This window comes from Myotis yumanensis, unplaced genomic scaffold, assembly GCF_028538775.1.
Source record: "Myotis yumanensis isolate MYYU_CA2020_CCGP unplaced genomic scaffold, mMyoYum1.0.hap1 SCAF_6, whole genome shotgun sequence".
NCBI classification, from domain to species: domain Eukaryota; kingdom Metazoa; phylum Chordata; class Mammalia; order Chiroptera; family Vespertilionidae; genus Myotis; species Myotis yumanensis.
This window is the reverse complement of record NW_027223757.1, coordinates 36,004,654-36,025,918: the sequence shown is the minus strand read 5'-3', so window position 1 is coordinate 36,025,918 and position 21,265 is coordinate 36,004,654. Positions and strand designations below refer to the sequence as shown.

General features: G+C 37.9%; 1 protein-coding gene across 5 annotated transcripts in view; it reads right to left on the bottom strand.

Moving 5' to 3' along the window:
• Nucleotides 1-4,244: 4,244 nt before the first annotated feature.
• The window catches only part of REV3L (REV3 like, DNA directed polymerase zeta catalytic subunit), a 166,527-nt gene continuing 149,506 nt past the window's right edge, over nucleotides 4,245-21,265 (bottom strand). For 4 of the 5 annotated variants that reach the window (XM_070417892.1, XM_070417893.1, XM_070417894.1 and 1 more), the window contains 7 exons: nucleotides 20,964-21,073; nucleotides 18,893-19,007; nucleotides 13,690-13,827; nucleotides 11,787-11,977; nucleotides 10,931-11,177; nucleotides 9,601-9,810; nucleotides 4,245-5,341 (listed from right to left, as the gene is read on the bottom strand). In XM_070417892.1, coding sequence (XP_070273993.1) covers nucleotides 5,201-5,341; nucleotides 9,601-9,810; nucleotides 10,931-11,177; nucleotides 11,787-11,977; nucleotides 13,690-13,827; nucleotides 18,893-19,007; nucleotides 20,964-21,073 — 1,152 coding nt within the window. In that variant the 3' untranslated portion in view covers nucleotides 4,245-5,200. Of the gene's footprint in view, nucleotides 5,342-9,600; nucleotides 9,811-10,930; nucleotides 11,178-11,786; nucleotides 11,978-13,689; nucleotides 13,828-18,892; nucleotides 19,008-20,963; nucleotides 21,074-21,265 lie in introns of those variants that run through there. The other variant, XM_070417896.1, reaches the window with a different exon arrangement.

Here is a 21,265-nt window from a genome sequence, read left to right as displayed (position 1 = left end):
GATTGGGGTTTCTACAAACCTTCCGACTTTTCGGAAGCAAAATTACACCCCTACAGATGGAGGATCGAGGCGTCCCCTGACTCCTCCCGCCCTTTGATCCCCATGTGCGTCCACGATCAATGTGGGTGAATACAGATTTCAGAAGTGAGCTCACACAGAACAGATAAAGCACACAGAACAGAATACACAACACACAGACACTTACCGTGGCCACGCAGATTCTACGAATTGGGGGAGTCCCTACATGGTCTTGGGAATCCTAGACGAGCCCCCAAATGTTATGCCCAGATTTCAAGATTCCCAAGAAACCACATCAGGGAGCCATCCAATCCGATGCAAAAGCATAAGAATCTGTATTTCAAGCTAGCTTGAGCTCTCCATCCACCAGACTCACCGACACATCGGCTAGCCAAGTGGCCAAGAGACAGAACCCCGCCTAGAGACGGTTTTTAAAGGGGGGGTTGGAGTAAGGGGAGGAGAAAGGACTGTGCTCTGCCGATTGGCCAGGCGCAAGTCGATGTCTTATTCCTGGGTGTGGCTAGCAGAGTCTTAGACTTCCGGGAAGAACCTTCTTGCCAAGCATGTGGCCAAGGTAAGATGGAGGACGTAGCCCTTATCCTGGGGCAAGGTGGAGGGTGTAGCCCTCGCCCTTTCAATTATAAATGGGATTGTTTGCCTAGTTTCTCTTTCTGACAGTTCATTAGTGTATAGAAATGCAACGGATTTCTGTATATTTTGCATCCTGTAACTTTACTGAATTCATTCATTAAATGTTGGGAAGTTTTTGTATTTCTTAGGTAACAGTTGAAATGCTTACTCTTTCTGACTTGAGTTCTCTTTTTTTCTTGGCGAGTCTAGCTAAAGTCTCATCAATTTAGTGTTTTCTACATGTATATGTCACCTGCAAATAGATACGGTTTTACTTATTCCTTTTTGATTTGGATGCCTGTTATTTCTTTTTCTTGCCTAATAGCTCTGGCTAGGACTTTCAGTAGTATCTTGAATAAAAGTGACCAGCGTGAGCATCCTAGTCTTTTTCCTGATCTTATAGGAAGAGCTTTTGTTTTTTTCACCACTGAGTATGATGTTAGCTATGGGCTTGTCATATGTTATATTGAGGTACTTTCCTCTATATCCACTTGAAAAAAAAATCATGAATGGATAGTGTATTTTGTCAATTTTTTTTTGCATCCCACTGAAATGATCATATGATTTTTATTCATTTTGTTAATGTGGTGTATCATTGATTTGTGAATGTTGAACCATCCTTGATTATTGGGATAAATCCCACTTGCTTATCGTGTATAATCTTTTTAATGTATTTCTCAATTTGACTTGCTGAGATTTTGTTAAGGATATTTTGCATCTACATTCATCAGGGGTATTGGCCTATAATTTTTTGTCATGAAGAAGGAACCTTTATTCAGTGCAAAACAGCTCAATTGTAATACAGCACAGCTATGAAAACAGCATGCCTGTGAGGTGGCCTTGGGGCCAGGCCCCTCTTGGCTAGACAGCTCTGTTCTGCTCCTTCCTTACTAGTTGGCTTTGCACTGCGCTAGTCTTTGATATTTGTATTCATTCTCATTCCCATTCATAAAGCTTCCATTGGGTAATCAGAGCAGGTCTTATTATTCTTTTTTCAAAGAATATGACTATTATTATTTTTAAAAATATATTCCCACTTACTTGAGAGGAAGGGAGAGGGAGAGAGATAGAAACATCAATGATGAGAGAGAATCATTGATCGGCTGCCTCCTGCATGCCCCACACTGGAGATTGAGCCCACAACCCAGGCATGTGCCCCGACCAGGAATCAAACCATGACCTCCTGGTTCACAGGTTGATGCTCAACCACTGAGCCAAGCTGGCTGGGCGAATATGACTATTATTGAACTGAATACCTACGACAGATTAGTTGCTTTTCTAAAGAGTTGTATTCCCATTAGTGATCATGAGGGAGTCCAGGGCTCGGTGTCTCCCTGTTCCTAGCCCATTATTTCCTGGAAACCTCCCTGTCTTTCCTTCCAATAAAAGACATCTGTGGTGGCATCAGTAGCAAGTCAGGTGAAGACTCAGACAATAAAATGGCATTTTGATTAAAAAATGCCTTGAGCTGTCTTCCTGGTCATATTACCTTTTCCCCAAATATACACAGAAACCTGATTTTATAAATCTGAGTTCCTCTACAAAACACTATGTTTTGTAAGCCACTTTTGGGACTTGGCCAAAGCTTTGGGTGAGAGTGTGGAAATAACACTGTGTCTTATGACTTCCTCCTTAGATCCCAACAGCTAGAAACAATCCACGACTGTTTTCCTATAGAAAGCTATTCATTAAGGACAACTCTGGGGGCATAAATGGTATCAGACTTCACTTTTATGAAACAAAAAATAAAGGTAACAAGTACCATCACATCAGGAGAGAGAGATTACAGGATAACAGGAAGTACAGTGCGCTTAGCAGACTGTCCTGCAAGTGCTGGTCTCGCTGAGAGATGAGGACATATCCAGCCTAAAAATAGCGAGGGGTGTATGGCTGCCTTCCTCCTCTCTGACCTCTGTTCATGGCCAGGCCCTAATAATGTCATTGACAGCCAGGTTTATTTTTACTTTGTAAAATCAAATACGCAAAATTGTAAGAAATACTATTTTGAAATTGAGAAATCAACTTAAAAAACTTATTTGACAGTCTGGTCCATGCTTCTATGTCTCTGAATCTTTTTTGCTCATCAATTTATTTTGTTCATTAGATTCCACATGAGAGTGGATCATAATAGAGTGGAATATTGCATGATTGGCATTTGTGTTTCCCACTGTCCATTGGGACCTCTGGGATGGGGAGGAGGTGGAGTTGTACGTAGTTTCTGTTAGTACTTCACATCTAGGCACTGGTGGGAGGTGGGCAGAATGAGAGAAATGTTTTAACAAATATAAGAGAAATTATTTCTTCAGCATTATTCAGAAAATGGAAATTGTGTGTGTTGTATACTGTATGTGTGTTCTGGGTAAAAAGAGAAAACTTTATTTTTTTGTTTTTTAAAAAAATATATTTTATTGATTTTTTACAGCGAGGGAGGGGGATAGAGAGTTAGAAATATTGATGAGAGAGGAACATCGATCAGCTGCCTCCTGCACACCCCCCACTGGGGATATGCCCGCAACCAAGGTACATGCCCTTGACTGGAATCGAACCCGGGAACCTTCGGTCCGCAAGCCGACGCGCTATCCACTGAGCCAAACCAGTCAGGGCAAGAGAAGACTTTATTAATAGCTGATCTAAAAGGGAGGAAAAATAATTATTAAAGTATACTGAAAGCTTCTTACAAAACATTTTTTGGTAAACTAGGCCCGAGTTTCAGTACATTCCCAGGTGATAGTTCCTGAAACAGCAGACGACTCACTGGAAGGCAGGCGGGCTGCAGGCACAGGGAGTGATGAGCTAGGATAAAACAATGTCTGGGCACGCATGCCGAGGAGTGTTTTTAGTTTAGTTGTGCCCAATTATAAAGACGTTAGGAATGGCTATTCTGCTGAGAATATTGTGTCCAGTTACTATGATGAGAAAGATGATGTAAGTAGAAGTCCTGATAGCACAGAACTTAGAAAAGGGACAACAGGAGACTTCATCAGTGGCCACCCATACGTGAGTAAGAAAATCCTGTTTCTGAGGACTAGCCCCAGCCTCCCAAACAAAAATAGATCTCAGAAGTGGGGACTGCCAATATCTCTGTGAGATGTAGGGGAAGTATGTGCAGAGACATAATTTTGTATTTGATTCCATATTTACCATGTAATTTTCAGAAACTGAACTTGGCAATGGAAGACCTATTTTTGGTGAGCTTTCTATGATAAAGAATTTTTTTCTATTGAAAAAAATGGGCATATAAATTTTTGAAAAGTAATAATGTCATTTTTGCTTCCCCCCCTGGAAAGTCCTGGCTTCAAGATTAATTATATCTAAATTAAAATGAACTCAGATCTAACAAGTGAGAAGATCTACTAAAAAAAGAGAGCTAAATTTTTCCTAGACAACTTTGGTTGCCATTTTTTTTTTAATCCTAAAGTTTGGTAAGAGAATTTAACACCAATTAGGATATAACCAGTTAAAATTACATAATTAAAATTCAGAAAAGAGTAGGGTAAGAAGTAAACAAAATAAGCTTATAAAACAGATGAAGATAATACCATTTATAGTAAGATAAAAATCACACTGCCACATTTCATATTTTATTCAATTTTAATAGGGTTTCCATTATTAACTTTTAAAACAAAATGATTTCCAGTTTAAAAAACAATGCACTGATCACATAATTCCTTCTTCATTTTATACAGTTATACAAATATTCTAAATACACATTTTGTGTTCAAGATGATGGCAAATAAGATTAACTGTACAGTACATAAGAAAAGAAAATATTTTAAGCATATTTAGAAGCAATAGAAATGTCTATACAAAACAAGCAAAAATGGAATAAAATTTTTTATTTTTAAAGTATTGCAACAGGCCCACAGGTTTGTAACAAAAATGTCTTTGCACAGTTCCTCACAATGCCCCATTAATAGCTACAGCAAGACAGCGGTTTTAGAAAATAATGTTTCAAAATGCTACACGTGGTACTACTGTTTGCACAGTTTGATCAGAATAACAACTCTACTCTGAGTCAAGCAAAACCTAGAGGAAATATATCAAACAACTTGAAAATCATTTGTATAAAATTCATTGCACATTTTACTCAGTTGTTTGAAAAGTAAAAAAGTGTATTTACAAAATATTTCGCAGTCAAAATTATAAAGTGAATGGATATCTCTAAGTAACACGTCTTGATACAGACAGTTCAAGGAAAACACACAAATGGTTTTTTAAAAGAGGTTTTTCAGTGCTCCTTCCACAGGGAAGTAAATATGATCTACTCAAATGGATTTACAAGATGTTACACATACTGGAGCAAATGTCACACCTGCATTATAAAACAATGTTGAAGGGTGAAAAGATGAGGAATTTGTACATTGTAAGAAATGAGCTATTCAGAGATCAACAAGTACAATTTTTAATTCAGTTAGCATAAAAGTCTTCATAGTCTTCAGATAATAGACAATGAACATACTTGACTTGATGAAAGTTGAAAAAGCACCATGCACAACAGTTTAGTGGTAAACACTGAAAAAAATAGCACCTGGAATTCTGTGATATTGAGAATTTAAAACTGGTCTAGTAATTGCCGAAGATATGGTGCCTTGGATAATTCTCTATTTACTCGGGAGAGTTTGAAAAGTACAGGGCAGTTCAGAGAAACACACGGGATATGTCGATCAAAGCAACCTGTGCAGTTCTTGCAAATCTGAAAGAAGAGGAATACATGAAACAATAGGGAAATGCCTCTGAAGATGTGTAAGCAGCAAACTTTTATAATCCCTCCTTTCTGACCCACCACAGATTACTGGCAGACATCTGGCACACAATACATTACAGAACATTTCATTAGTTTTTATCTCTTTGAGACATTTCTAAAGGATATTATTTCACAAAACATAGAACACAAAATCCCCCAAGTATTCATTTCATTCCTGAAATCAGCTTTCATTTACAGTAGAATGCTATTATAAGGATCCGCATACTAAGCTACCCAATAACCATTCAAAGGCTGTCTCTTAAGTGAGCTATAAGCACTTTTTTCAAGTTGCTAAGGTTTATCTTTTTAAATGCCAATCATAAAAAAGTGATCCATTTTCTTATTTCAGAAGAGAAAAATAGAAGGATGAGAATTTAAAAGTAGTAGTCTAGACCAGCGGTTCTCAACTCTATATGTACATGAGCTTAAAAATGTACTAACGCCTGAGCCCCACCCTGGGCCAATGAATAGAACAGAGATGGAAATGGATAGAGTCTAAGAATCTTTCCTGCTCAGGGCTCCCAGGTGATTCTGATGTATAAGATCTGATCTGAGGGAAAATAATAAACCATAAGGCAATTAAAAAAAAAGAGAAGTGTTATTTCTTACATAATGATCATGTTTTAAACAATATGTAGTCTCAAGTCAGATAGTAAAAAAAAAAAAAAAGATTTTAAAACATGAGAAACATCAAAAAATTGAAAAGGATGAATAGTGAGCATCCCAAGGGTCAAGAAAATACAGGCCGATTTTTTACCTGGATAGTGTATGCAAGCCATTAAAGAAGAAATACTAAATAGCTACTACTCTAGACTGTCTTTTAGGAGAGAAATCAAATCTGCTCTAGTTAATTCTGATCCCAGCAGAGCTCTGGTTTTGAGAGATGTCTCAGGCAGTGCACTTGTTCTTTGCCTCAATATCTTCCGGTCAACTGAAGGGCACGTTTTTCTGAGCACACTGGTTATTGCATCTAATACTATGATGCTGCCTCAAGCAAACCTCTGAGAAACGTGTGCTTCAGCCGAAGACCAAGTATGCGGTTCTCCTATGAAGCTTTTCACTAACCTTCTGACAAGAGACTCAAACCTATTTCCAAGTACAGGATTTCTGAGTGACAGTCTGCATGCTGCGCTCAGGTGCCCGGACACGCTGATAAATATTTATGCTCTCTGTGCTGGTCGGACAGATAAGCCAGGGTGGAATTACTTGCCTCACTAAATTTAACTCCATGTTTAGTTCCTAGATCCTTTACTGCCGATTTAAACCCTGAGCATTACAGCTCAATTCAGCTTACGTTTAAAACTTTAAACACTACAAGTCGGACACTTACTTTTTAGCTTACAAGGAAGCAGATATTTAAAAATACATCTGCTTTAGTCTTTTTTTTTTTTTTAATATATTTTATTGATTTTTTTACAGAGAGGAAGGGAGAGAGATAGAGAGTCAGAAACATCGACGAGAGAGAAACATCGACCAGCTGCCTCCTGCACATCTCCCACTGGGGATGTGCCCGCAACCCAGGCACATGCCCTTGACCGGAATCGAACCTGGGACCCTTCAGTCTGCAGGCCGACGCTCTATCCACCGAGCCAAACCGGCCTCAGCATCTGCTTTAGTCTTGATTCTTTTTGCTACCCTTTGGCTTTCTTATTTTTTAAAAACTTTTCAGTCAGATGCTTAATTCATTTACTTTCATTCCTTCGTGTTTACTATTAAAAGTGTTTGCAGTGATGAATGTTTCTGAGATCTGCTATGGCTGTCTACAATCTTATACGTAATGTAATGTCAGTTTAATAAGCACTGTTAAAATTTCCAAGTGGAAGGATCATTTTATTTTCTGGGTTTATAATTACTAGCTTTATAGCATTGTATTGATAAAATGTTGTAATATGTCTACTTCAGAAATTTAGTAAGGTTTTCTTTACAGAAGAGATGGTCAATTTTTTAACAGTCCATAAACATTTAAGATGGACTATTCTCTAATATTGTGTTAGTTTGATATATAATCATAAGTTTGATATATAACCTTATAATGATGATTAGATATTCTTTCATAAGTGTCTTATTTCTGATCACTTGATTGGTCTTGTGTTGAGAGAGGCATATCAAAATCTATTACTAATGTTTCTCATCATTTCTCATTACATCTCTAATTTCTGCTTTATGAAAACTCCTACAGATTATCTAGTGTACAGGGGACACACATTTTAATTATATTAAAAAAATACCCTAAAGTTAAAAATATCTCTTAAAAGATGACAAACTATCCTTATTTATAAACGGCATCACTTCTTTTAAGGCTGCATTTTTAGAAGAAATAAGTCCTACTATTATTGAAAGAGGGTTCTGGTTATATTAATGGCACCAACTGGTGCAGTGTATGTCGTGGAGGGAAGAGACCACTCAGCCTCCGACTTCAAGGGACTTGCCTAATCAGGGTTGGTTGCTGTTGTCGGGGCAACAACCTATACAACAGAATCTTCGAACACCCAGTGTCTTTAGTGGTTGCTCTGTACTAGTTTTGTGGTTCCAGTCAAAGTGGCTGAAAATCAGATGGTCATCACATAGTGACCAATCGCTGCTTTAACTGTGCAGTCAGCAGGCACAGTTCAATGCACGTTTACGCACCATTGGCACAGGCTGGCTTCCGTGCCAGGGCAGCCCACTCAGCAGTGGGAGAAGGGCAGGCCTCTGTCCTCCCTGGGCTCACTGTGTCTAGTGGGGAGGACAGACACACACACATCACAGTAAAGCAGGAGCTCACTGTAGGGATGGAAGGCCTCCCTGGTCTGGGGGTTTAAGCTGACTCCTCTCCTCAGGTGACGACTAGTGAGAGGAGAGGAAAGCATTCCAGGCAGAGGAATAGTATGTTTAAAGGCCAGGACATGAGAGAGAATAAGGTACATTCATGGACCCGAAAGAGTTCATATTGTATGGGTGGGAGGTAGAGTGTGACAGGGAGAAAGGAAGAAATGGTGACAGAGAGGTAGCAGGTAGGGGCCAGAACAGAGAAATATGTATGAAGTATGATAAGGAGTTTGAATTTTATCAGAGAGGGGAGACGGGGAGATGGACCAGAATGGTAACAGGAAAAGGACAAAAGGGAAGGTATTTAAGAACTATTTAGGACATAGAGGACAGAGGGAAAAGTCAGCTTATTTCAACAAGCTCAGCTTCTGTGGCTGCATCAAAGTAATCGTACCTTTTAGATTCTGTCGCCCTTAATAAGATCTGTTTAGTGCATTCTGGATAACTTGCTATATTCTCTAAAACTTAAGAATGTTGTACCAGTAAAAACTGTAGCAACTAGAACAGTGGTGGCGAACCTTTTGAGCTCGGCGTGTCAGCATTTTGAAAAACCCTAACTTAACTCTGGTGCCGTGTCACATATAGAAATTTTTTGATATTTGCAACCATAGTAAAACAAAGATTTATATTTTTGATATTTATTTTATATATTTAAATGCCATTTAACAAAGAAAAATCAACCAAAAAAATGAGTTCGCCTGTCACCTCTGACAAGCATGTCATAGGTTCGCCATCACTGAACTAGAATGATGCAGATGAAATAGTTTATCCAGTGGTTGCCAACCGATGGTCTGTGGACCAGACCACCGTTCGGCGACTGCTGGTTACCAATCCCTAATCACCTTTCCAGAATTTTTGAATTCTTAAAAGTGTAGTCTTCTCTGAGGTGGTTTCTCTCCCTGTTCACCTGTGTGACAGCTTTCCTACTAAGAGGCTGAGTCTGTCTTGGTTCAAAAGCTTCTTTAACTTTTAGGACGGTGGCAGAACCTGGCCTTTATGTGTTGGTGGTTGCGTTGCATCAGGCCTGTGAGCAGACAATATCCTTAGCGCTACTGAGGAGGAGGGAGAGGCTCCCACCACTAGCCATTGCAGCTGCACTTGCAGCCATCAGCCCGGCTTGTGGCTGAGCGGAGCTCCCTCTGTGGGATTGCACTGACCACCAGGGGGCAGCTCCTGCATTGAGTGTCTGCCCCATGGTGGTCAGTGCGTGTCATAGTGACTGGTTGTTCCAAGTTGTTCTGCTGTTAGGATCAATTTGCATATTACCCTTTTATTATATAGGATAATCCTTACTCCACCTACCTTTCATACCAGTTTGGTATCTCATAACCTGAGAGCTGACTACATTTCCCCGAACATCAGACTGCTTGGGATTCTGGGTCTATTGAATGAAGCTGTACCTTTACGAGTTGCTCCTGTTTGCGTTCCAACTCCCTAATTTCTTGGTTGAGGATGACTGCAACATGCTGAGGTTGGCTCCGACATTTACTACAGATGCCGTGCTGAGTCAGGTCGTCACACACAGGACAGTGCAAGGTAGTGAAATACTGTGAAATGGTGCCTTTCCGCCCTTCAGGGTCACTTCGAGAGGAGCTGGTGGCTTTCTGGATCTATAAAATCATCAATTCAGAAATAACTCTGAGCCAGCTGCATAGCAGAGCTACTATTCTCATGCTAACTGCTAATCTACTGAGGCATTATTTCATTTATGCACCAACTGTTAAGTAACCACCGTGTGTCAGGCACTATTCTAGACAGGGAGGCTATAGATATGAACAAAGTCCTTCCTTTCATAGAGATCACATCTTAATTATCATCAGATATAATGTTTTTCCTCTTGGAAAAATAATCATCTCCTGCCACTTAGTATTCTTGGTTGAAAAACATAGATGTCTGAGGTCACACAGGGCAATGGGAGAGGTCCAGGCTGAGAGAGATGCCGTTTAAGGCTGCACGGTGTGGGCCACGGAAACAAGGCAGGTAGAGGTTAAAAATGACCTGTCAGGCAGCAGGGTGCAAATTCAAGCAAAAGTGAACCTGGAGCATCTCAAATGCAACTGGATGCACACCACCAAGCATTCTTCACTTGGAGTTAATGCTGGTTTCAACAGTCTGTCTTCTGGTTCTCTTTTTACATTGAAATACATGATCATATTGTTATTATACCATTGGCATATTATACCATTGGTGTCTTATAAATCACTGCATAAAAGTAACTAGGTCAGCTTCTTAGAAATGCCAGTGGTTTAACTTCTTTCTGTGATGAGATGGAATAGTAATAGCTTTCTGGCGTGGAGCAGGATACCGCGTTATAGATGCTGACCAGCACAGACTCCGAAGCACAACGTCAGCCTCGCTTACTAGCTTAATCTTCACCTTGGGTCGTAAGTGCTTACTGAGAAAGTGAAAATAACGTGAGCATGAATTTGTACGTGTTTGCCTGAATACCATCTGCCTTTCATAATCTGAGGTAACAGCAAATGACTGAACAGATCTAATTCGAAAAAGGAGATAAAAAAGCTACTTTTTTCCTAGCGCAATGTATCCCAGATTATTACAGAGTCAGACCACTCCGTCAGGCTTCTGAGTGAACTGAGATTGCTAAGATCCACACTGCATGCTTTACTTTAGTAAAATGCTACTTTAACATTAAATAAAGTATTTGCTTCTACAGGAAATCTTCAGTGACTTCTCTCTACAGTCACAGCACAGGTACATTAGTAGACTCACCCTTGGTAATTCGTGATACCAGTTGAAGACATCAATACCAATAAGTGAGAAGACTCTTGCCAGGGGTGGGAGGATCTGCTTGGTGATGTAGTAAGTGGCATTCAGTCTCAGAGTCGGGTCCTGCAGGAGTTCCACGGGGTGCCTCACCAGCTGGATGAGTGGTACTCCGGGGGTCCCGTAAATGATCACGTATGGCACTCGCTCCCCAACTCGAGGCTCAGAGCGCCGGTCATAGGTAAGCATTTTCCTATTTAAATCCAAATAAAATATGCACTCAAAGACTGTCATGGGATGTGCCTTTCCAGAAAGTTATATGAAAAGTAAACGACACTGAAACCGTGAGAAAGCTACAAGGGATAACTTTGCGTTAGAGTTGCAACTTTTTTGAGAACTGTATATACTTAGTTGGCAGATATCAACTAGCTAAAAATGTTTTTAATCCCCTAAGAATAAGAACTAAAAATCATAAATCTAACAATGAAAGATAAGAAAGTAAGAAAGTTTTGCTGGTTAGATGACCTGATTCCAGAATGACACATGTCAGTGCTTTGGTAGATCACTATTAAGGACTGCTTAGTGACTGATGTGAGAAACAATGATTCAAGCTCTGCCCCAGATTACAATTCACTGACTTCAGCTACCCAAAGGGAGTCCAGAAGTGGAGATGCAAGTTCCTCCTTCCTCTTGAGAGCTCACAAAGTGCGGGAGCCCCATTCACTTTCAGTGAGGTTGCATGTGAAGAAACAAGCGTGTATCTGTGCCTATGGACAAGTCTTTTCATCTTCTCCAAACCGTTCAGCACCCCAGGACTACACTTGCTAAGAGCTGAGATTTGTACTGCTGTGCACATCATTACCTTGTAAGCTCAAGGGCTGGCACACAAGCTCCAGGTTTGTAAGAGGAACTTCCTCTGTATTCCTTGGCAAAGATAAAATCTTGAATGCTGGCCTTTCCTTCCATAAGCTTCATACATTGTCGCTGAACATACTGTTTAATTAAACTTATATCTCTTGTTTCAAATAGCAGCTTTAGAGAACGCTCAAGTATCTTAAAACAAAAACAAAAAAAAAAAAAGGAAAGGATATGCTCATATAGATAAAATATCCCCTAGCATATCATCATTATTGTTATATTTTCAATTATGTGACTACTGGTTAATGTGATCTACCTAAACAACATTCTATTTACAATGATTGGATGAATTATTAGAAATTAGAAAATATTTTAGAGACTTTAGCTATTTCTAAAAGTAGAATATCATGTCATTTGAGAAAAATCATATCGAATGACATGCAGATGAAATATTTGCTCTGTGTGAAGTGACAAAAAACATTTCGGTTTTCTTAAACAGGTAAAAGCGCTCTAGGCACAAGAAGCCAGGCATGATTTCATGCATTGTTTTATTTACTCTGTTGTAAAAAGGTCCTAATTCAGATGGACAGGAAACAATTTAAATATCACCAAGCAGTGAAATCAAAATTAGTCTTTTTCTAGTGTCAATAAGTATATACTAACTGTGACAGAATTTTCTATATTGAGATTTTTTCTACTAGAAAATGACTGACATACGTGGATTTATTTAGTGGACTGAATTTAAATTAGTTCCAGGTAAAAGTTCTGATCTTATTCTGAGAACTGGAACCTATACTTATTTACACAGGATGTTTGCTAGTTTAGCCTAGGTACAATTCTGCCCTCAGAGAAAGAATGTACTGGATGATATTTCTTCCAGAAACTAGTATTAACGAACACCTCAAATTCGTATAACATTACATATATGTCATTCTGACAATAACATATTGATAGTCAATTTATTGTGCTTTTAATGCTCTCATAAAACTCAGCGTGTCAAGTATGTTTCCATTTATGCCATTTATTTTTGGTTATAGAAAGTCTGGGACCGAGTAAAGAAAAATTAAATATAATATACTATGGTTAATATTACCATAGCTGAGAAATTTCAGTAATTTAAGTACCATTTTTCAGAAATCTTCCTAACTTATATCTGCTAACCCTAACTTATATCTGATGACTCAAGTAAACAAAATTTCAATTAATCTAGGATGCGTTATATTGCTTATGAGATATCTCTGTTGCTAGTTTCTCTTTATCCAAAAGCTTCCTAGCTTTTGTGTGTTGTCATATGATAATATATATTTACTAGAGAAATTCGTGCACTCGGCGGGGGGGGGGGGGGGGAGGTCCCCCCCTCAGCCCAGCCTGTGCCCTCTCGCAGTCCAGCTGCCCTTGGAGGATGTCTGACTGACGGGGCGCGGGCCTAATCAGGCAGTTGGACATCCTTTGTGCTGCCACTGAGGCAGGAGAGGCTCCTGCCACTGCTGCTGCGCTTGCCAGCCATGAGCCCAGCTCAGGCCTTCTGGCTGAGCGGTGCTCCCCCTGGTGGTCAGTGTGCATCATAGTGACCGGTCGTTCCACCGTTTGGTCAATTTGCATATTAGCCTTTTACTATATAGGATCAGTTCCAGGTGATAGGCGGGAAAATCTTATCAAGTTCATGTGTTGTTGTTTTTTAGCAATTGTGGTAAAAGGTAAGGTGTGGGAAGGAGTTAGAAACTAAGGACTAACATCAGATAAGTTGTTTAATTAGAAACGAATTCTCAAACATCATTTAGTTCCTCTTGTAGTTATAGATAGGCATATAGGCTATAGTTCTTCTGCCTAGATGTGTGCTAAGGATTTTCACTAGATTCTTTAGCTGCTTATTTCTCAAAGATGAAAACAAGATAGATAAAACTTACCTTAGAAACAGCAGGGCAGGAATCTCTTCTGACTGTTTCTATTCCTTTTGCATCAAATACTGGGTCCTTTTGATCCAGCGTTTCATACATGTAACCCACATATCTCTTTTTTGTTTGTAAAACACAGGGTAAATATACCTGTGATAAAATGGAACAAAATGTCTCTCAATAACCATTTTTCCCCCTCTATCATGAATATCTATTTTTAAGTATTTTTTTCTCTTTAAACAAATGTCAATTATAGAAAAAGTCTAAATATGTCTCAGGGCCCAACTAATTCACAATATAATACTTAGAAGTGAAAACACACACAATGAGTTGTCTTTACCTCTTCATCATGTACTCCTTTGCCTGTACTATCAATTTTGCTCCTACCTCAACTGACACTGCTATCTCAAAAGTCATCAATAATACCCTTTTTTAAAAAAATATATTTTATTGATTTTTTACAGAGAAGAAGGGAGAGGGATAGAGAGCCAGAAACATCGATGAGCGAGATCGATCAGCTGCCTCCTGCACGCCCCCCAGTGGGGATGTGCCCGCAACCAAGGTACATGCCCTTGACCGGAATCGAACCCGGGACCCCTGAGTCCGCAGGCCGATGCTCTATCCACTGAGCCAAACTGGTTCAGCAATATAATACCCTTTTAAATAATTAAAAATTGCTTTAAGCATTACCCACACATGTATTTAAAGTGGATTTCTAGTAGATAGCTCTCAATATTAAAAAAGTTGTGAGAGAATTTACAATGAAAAGTCCTGGTCCCCCAACCTCTACTTTTCCCTCCCTAGAGCCATCCTGTTATTCATCTCCTGTGTATCCTTCCAGAGGTATTCTGTGCACATACATGTACTTATACACATAAGGGTAGCTTACTATATACATCATTCTGAACTTTGCTTATTTCATTTAATAATTTATCTTGGAGATAATAGTCCATTATGTGAGGGTATCACAATTTATGTAACCTGTTACCTACTATGGGTCACTTAGGACGTTTCCAGTCTTTTGGAATTATAAATACTGTTCCACCAACCTTGCATGGATTAATCCATAGAAAAATTTGAAGTGGAATTCCTAGATCAATGGGTATGTGCACTCTCCCTTTTTTTTAAGTTACCAAATAGATCCTTCCCTTCCTTTATCAATAATCATATTAAATGTAAATGGTCTAAACATCCCAATAAAAAGGCAGAAATGATCAGATTATATCTGATCAAATAGTGAGGCTTAACTATAAGCTATCTACTAGAAATCCACTTTAAATACAAGAACACATAAAGGTTAAAAATAAAATATGGAAAAATATACACATGCTAACACTAATCAAAACAAAGTTGGAGTGGCTATTTAATAAAAAGTAGATTTTAAGACAAGGAATATTATCAAAGATAAAAGTATCAATTCACCAAGAAGATACATAATCGTGAATGTGTAGGCATCTAATAAGTAAACTTGAAAACATATGGAATAGAAACTGAAAGAACTAAAAGGGAGAAAAAGGCAAATCCATGATTATACTTGGAGATTTTAACACCTGTCTTTTAAAAATTTATAGAAAATCAGTAAGAATATAGAAGGCTTCAACAACATTATCAACGAGGTGACATTTATAGAACATTCAGAATACACATGGCTATTCAGTGTTACATGAGAGCATTTACTAAAACAGATCATATGTTGGACCAAATAACAAATTTCAAACTTAAAAGCACTAAAGTCATACAGAGTATGTTCTTTGACCACAATGAAATTAAATTAGGAATAATAAAAAGATTTCTGGAATATCCTTAAATATTTGGAACTCAAACAACACACTTCTAAATAGCCTATTATTGAAGCAAATAATAATGAAAACACAAGATTTTAAAGCGTGAAGCTAAAGTAGTGTTTAGAGGAAAATTTATATCTTCAAATGCTTATAATTAAAAAATATGTTTGAAATCAATGATTGAAGCTTCTAAATTAAGGAAAAGCAAACTAAACCCAAAGTAAGTATAAGGACATAAAGAGTAAAAATTAATGGAATGAGCCCTGATGTGTTTGGCTCAGTGGATAGAGCATCGGCCTGCGGACTGGAGGGTCCCGGGTTCGATTCCCGTTAAGGGCATGTATTCTGGTTGCGGACACATCCCCAGTGGGGGGTGTGCAGGGGGCGGCTGATCGATGTTTCTCTCTCATTGATGTTTCTAACTCTCTGTCCCTCTCCCTTCTTCTCTGTAAAAAAAAAAAAAAAAAATTAATGGAATGATTAAGAAAAATTATATCAAAAATAGAAGGAAGGATACCACTAAAAATCTTATTGATATCAAACCACAATAAGGAAATATAATTTATGCCCATAAATTTGTCAACTTAGGATAAATGGACAAATTCCTTGACAACCACAGTTATCAAAACTGACATAAAAAAGTTGAATAGGCCGAAGCCAGTTTGGCTCAGTGGATAGAGCGTCGGCCTGCAGACTGAAAGGTCCCGGGTTCGATTCCGGTTAAGGGCATGTACCTGGGTTGCGGACACATCCCCAGTGGGAGATGTGCGGGAGGCAGCTGATCGATGTTTCTCTCTCATCGATGTTTCTAGCTCTCTGTCTCTCTCCCTTCCTCTCTGTAAGAAATCAATAAAATATATTAAAAAAAAAAAAGTTGAATAGTTCAATATATATGAAAGATGTTTAATTTGTAATTAACCTCCCTCCCAATAAAATTTCAGGGTCAGATGGCTTCACTGGTAAATTCTATCAACCATTTAAGGAAGAAATAGTTGCACTAATCTTAGAAGAGGTAACACTTCCAACCTTTTTTTTTTTTTAAAGTATATTTTATTGACTTTTTAAAGAGAGGAAGGGAGAGGGATAGAGAGTTAGAAACATCGATGGGAGAGAAACATCGATCAGCTACCTTCTGCACACCCCCTACTGGGGATGTGCCCGCAACCAAGGTACATGCCCTTGACCGGAATCGAACCTGGGGCCTTTCAGTCTGCAGGCTGACGCTCTATCCACTGAGTCAAACCAGTTAGGGCCAACCTTTTTTTTTTTTTTGGTCCCCCAAACAAAGACAATACAAGGAAAAAAACAACACTACAAACTAATACTCATCATGAACAAAAGCTTCACAATTCTTAACAAATGTATGTTATCTTTGAGAAGTTTTGCAGTTTTTGCTTTCATGTTTAGGTCTGTGACCCATTTCAGGTAAATTTTTATGTTTGCTGTTATTTTCTAAGCATACCATGCTCTTCAATTGCCAGAGGGGTTGGGTGTCCATAGCACCATACACATACTTCTAGGACAGTACCCGTTACCACTATTTCTAATTTTCCCCTTTACCCCACTTAGAATGCTCACTTTTCATTTAGGGCAGATACCATGTCCAAGTCTTCTTTGAATCTCTTCTAGCAGGATTCTTGCTTCAGAGTAGGTACACGATAAACATTGGGAGTCATATTTGACTCTTCCTTTTTTGTCCTTTTTACACCAGCCCTCCTAAATCAACCATTTCTAACTCCTACTTACCCTTCTTTCTTAGTATCTCTTGAATTGTCCTTTCTTTATTCTTGCCAGTTCAGGCTATGCAGGTTGCAAGAAGTATCTTGTCTTGATTCTCCTCTTCCCAGCCCCTCTTGTACACTTTTACAGGTCAATCCTCCCCAAACCCATCTGCCTAAGTCATGCTCTTCTTTGATAAACTTAGCTGAATCAAGTTTAAACACTGTACCTTGGTATCCAAGACAATCTGGTCTTAACTTTATGTTTCCAGATGTCCTTTCTGCTTCTCTGTATTCCCACATTGGGCTTTTCCAACTCCACATCCTTCTACATGCCATTTTTTTTCTGAGAAATGCTGCTGCCTGTGGCTGCCTACTGAAAATCTAACCGTTTTCCGAGACACAGTACAATATTACCGCCTACATAGAGTGCCCCCATCCAGCCAGGACAGCATACCTTCTTTTCTTTGTGCTCTTACAGTGCTTAGGGAGTATGCTTTTATGAGACTTTCCTACGTTTACAATAAAAAAGATCACTTATATACATTTCTAATTGTTCCTTTTAGATTATTGGCTCTTAGAAGGCAGGACTGTGTCTTAGGCTGCTTTGCATTCCACACCTCTCCTAGCTCAGTATCTTTTACAGACAGTCCTCAGGTTACGTCGGACTCCATGTACGTCGTTTCGGTGGTTATGTTGCCACCTCCCATTTATTTATAAAAAAAAAAAAGTTCCATCATTTTGACATATGTACATATGTGCTTTATGTTTTTTATTATTTATTTACCACAAGTAAAGGTCAGGAATTGTTATCTTTCTTTAAAATTTTTTTTTTTTTACTGTTTCACTTCATTACTGTTGTGTATGTGCTCCATGTGAGTGATGTAGGTGCTTATATATGTGGGTTCCGAATTTTGGCGAAAATCGCATTACATCGTGCTGTAGGAACGGATCTCTGAGGTAACCTGAGGACCTACTGTATATAGAAAGAACTAAATACATACTTGACATCTAAAGTAAAGTGAAAATAGTCGAAAGTCCTTGTGGCAAACTGTATATTTCAAAGAACTAATATCTCCTATTCCACATGGTCTTTCTACAATGTGACTCTGACATTCTTCCCATTAAATCTAGACAGGCTATGATGTGTGTGACTTTGAGACTAAGTCACAAAAAGCAAAACAGCTTTTGTTCATTCCTAGAACTCAGCCATCATGCTGTGAGGAAGAGCAAATAGCCTCAGGGATAAGCCATGTGCAGGTGCTCCAGCTGACAGCCCCAGCTGGGGTCCCAGCCAGAGCCAGCGTGAGAGTGATCACGCTTCAGGTGATTTCAGACCTTAGCTGGGTCACCTCCAGCCTTTAAGTTTTCTCAGCTGAGGACTTAGACATGGTGGAGCAGAGATATGCCATCCCTGCTGCAACCTTTCTGAATTCCTGAGCATAATAAAATGGTGATTGTTTTACACCACTGCATTTGGGGTGGTCTGTTATACATCAATACTTAACCGAAACAGTCTTTTCATTTCATTATGTAAAGACATTACTTAAAAGATTTGAGAAAATTATATAAAACTAAGGAAAAATATTTTAAATATAACACTTTAATAGCCTGTGTACTGTTAATTGATTCTGAAAATATATTCAACAAGTCAGAAATGTCTAGAAGCTATGTGATTTTTATATGTGATCATTAGTATTACATTTCTCTTACCTTTTCAAACTTCAATTTCACTGGTTTGGGATTGGTAGCAGTTACAGCTTCAGCAATTTCCTGACCAATCTTAAAAGACTGCTCCTTAGTAGCTCCTTTCAGTAGCACAAACATACTAGAAGATTAAAAATAGAGTAGGGTAAGGAGGAAGTCAGTGTAAGAAAAAAGTTTCACCAATAGTAACTCTCCTGGCTAACATGTCTAATACTAAAAAAAAATCCCCCTCTTATCCTTTATTAAATTGCTTCTGATCTAGGCTTTCTTGTATTATCACAACTTTCCTGTGCACACATGGTATATCTTGTTACAGCTCTTTAAGACATCTGATATTGCTAGTTTAGTTACACACAGACCAGCTCAGTTATCACAGCTGCCAAGATGATCCTGGGTTGTTCCTAGACATTTATAGATTTGTATGACACACAATTTGGTCAATCATAAAATAAGAAAAAATGTGAGTATAAAGACATGGGAATTTTACTTGTGATGTGGGAGGAAATCTCCTTCTAGAACGACCCAGCTTTAAAAAGACACACATATTATTTTGTAATACATGTTTACTGAAGAACAGTTAGAAAACACAAAAAGGCACAAAGAAGAAAATAGCCATCTACATACTCTTATCATTCAGATAAAAGATACCCCAAACTTTTTGTGTATATCTGTAAATCTTTTCTCATTTGGGATCACAGATCATACCATTGGGTAACTTTCTCCTTTCATTTAATAGTATATTGTGAACATTTTCAGTGTCACTAGTTCTTTTACATTATTTTAACAGTTGTACTGTATTTCAATGTATGGATATAGTATAATTTAACCAAACTACCACTGAAAATTTAGGTCATTAAATTTTTTTTCTAATATTTAATATAAAATAATTTGGTACACCTCTGTGACCTCATAATAAATTCCTATAAGTAAATTTAAAAAAAATTCTTGGTAAATGGTGGACACTAAAAATATTTTTGAAAGATATTGTTAAACTAAATTCCAGAAAGATATTTAGGAGGAATAGTCCCACCAGCAATACATGCAGGTCAAGAGGAAAGAATTTCTAATATGAATAAAAAAATCCCAATACAAAAATACTCAAAAGTAACTTATAAACAAAAGTATTGGTCATTTTTTCCTAATATAATTTAACTTTAAAATAGCATTTTACATTTCAATATATACCACAATCTGAAATCAACAGAAGCAATGGCTAATACTTATAATTTTAGTAGAAAGACATTAAATAGTGGACATGGACAATATCTTGAGACTTTAAGACTTTTGTTTGTACTCTTGGAGTCACCTAAACCAATCTCCTATTTCTTCAAGTGTTTTTTATATTGGACTTTAATCTCCTTTGTATGGTTTCTTTAGAAAAGCTCTTTCTCTGCCAATACTAGAGACAATACTGGAGTCTGATAGGAAAAGCTTAAGAAAAGAAGTATTTATCCAATATTACTTAAGGTCTTTAAAATAAATGATCTCAATCTGAATTAATTTTAACATTCACTAAAGCAGAACAAACAGGCCTTAGCTATAATATTGTCTCTTTAGGCCCATCTGATACTCATTATACCAATATAGCCTTATTTTAAAAAACAGGTTATAGATTTCCTTTTGAAGAATCATTCTTAATAAGAGACTTTGGAGCCTAGTAAAAAGTTAACCACTCACAACTTTGGCAATTGTCCCTCAAGAACAGTTTTATTATTTATTTTGATATATATTTAAATTCAGAGAGCTGCAGCTATATGAGATATTATTCACATTAAAAGCTGTTTTTTTAAACAGACTAGACTCCTGTGTACACAGTTTTTTATAGATCATTTTCTACTTGGCTACCTGGAAAGATGCCATGGGAATCTTCACAGTGTTTGGCTCAGGACACTTACATTTTCTTGCTCTTAGGATCATATTTGGTAAATCAGGACTTGTCCTAACTCTGATCATAAGAACCAGAAAGGACTCAGATAAAACTCTATTTTAGGAATGATTACTCTTAAGCCATTCTAAACACTGAAATGAATATCTAAAGAGATGCAAAAAGACAGATTCAAAACAGAAAGTTCATTACCTGTCAGTATCACCATACACAACCCTTGCTCCCCATTTCTTGGTATCATTCACCAGTTTAATAGCTCGTTCCAAGGTCTCCCTGGCTTTGTGAACAATACTATCACCAACCTGTTGGTTCAAACACATTGAAAATAATACTTTAACTTAGCTTAGTAAAGTCAATAGACTTTTAAAATATAATACTTAATTTTAAATACTAAACATTTCTAAAATTAAATAAAGGGAAAAGAACATAAAAAGAAACTAAATAGTCACCAGGGTCACCATTCTTTCTACAAGTATTCAAGAAGAAAATAAAAT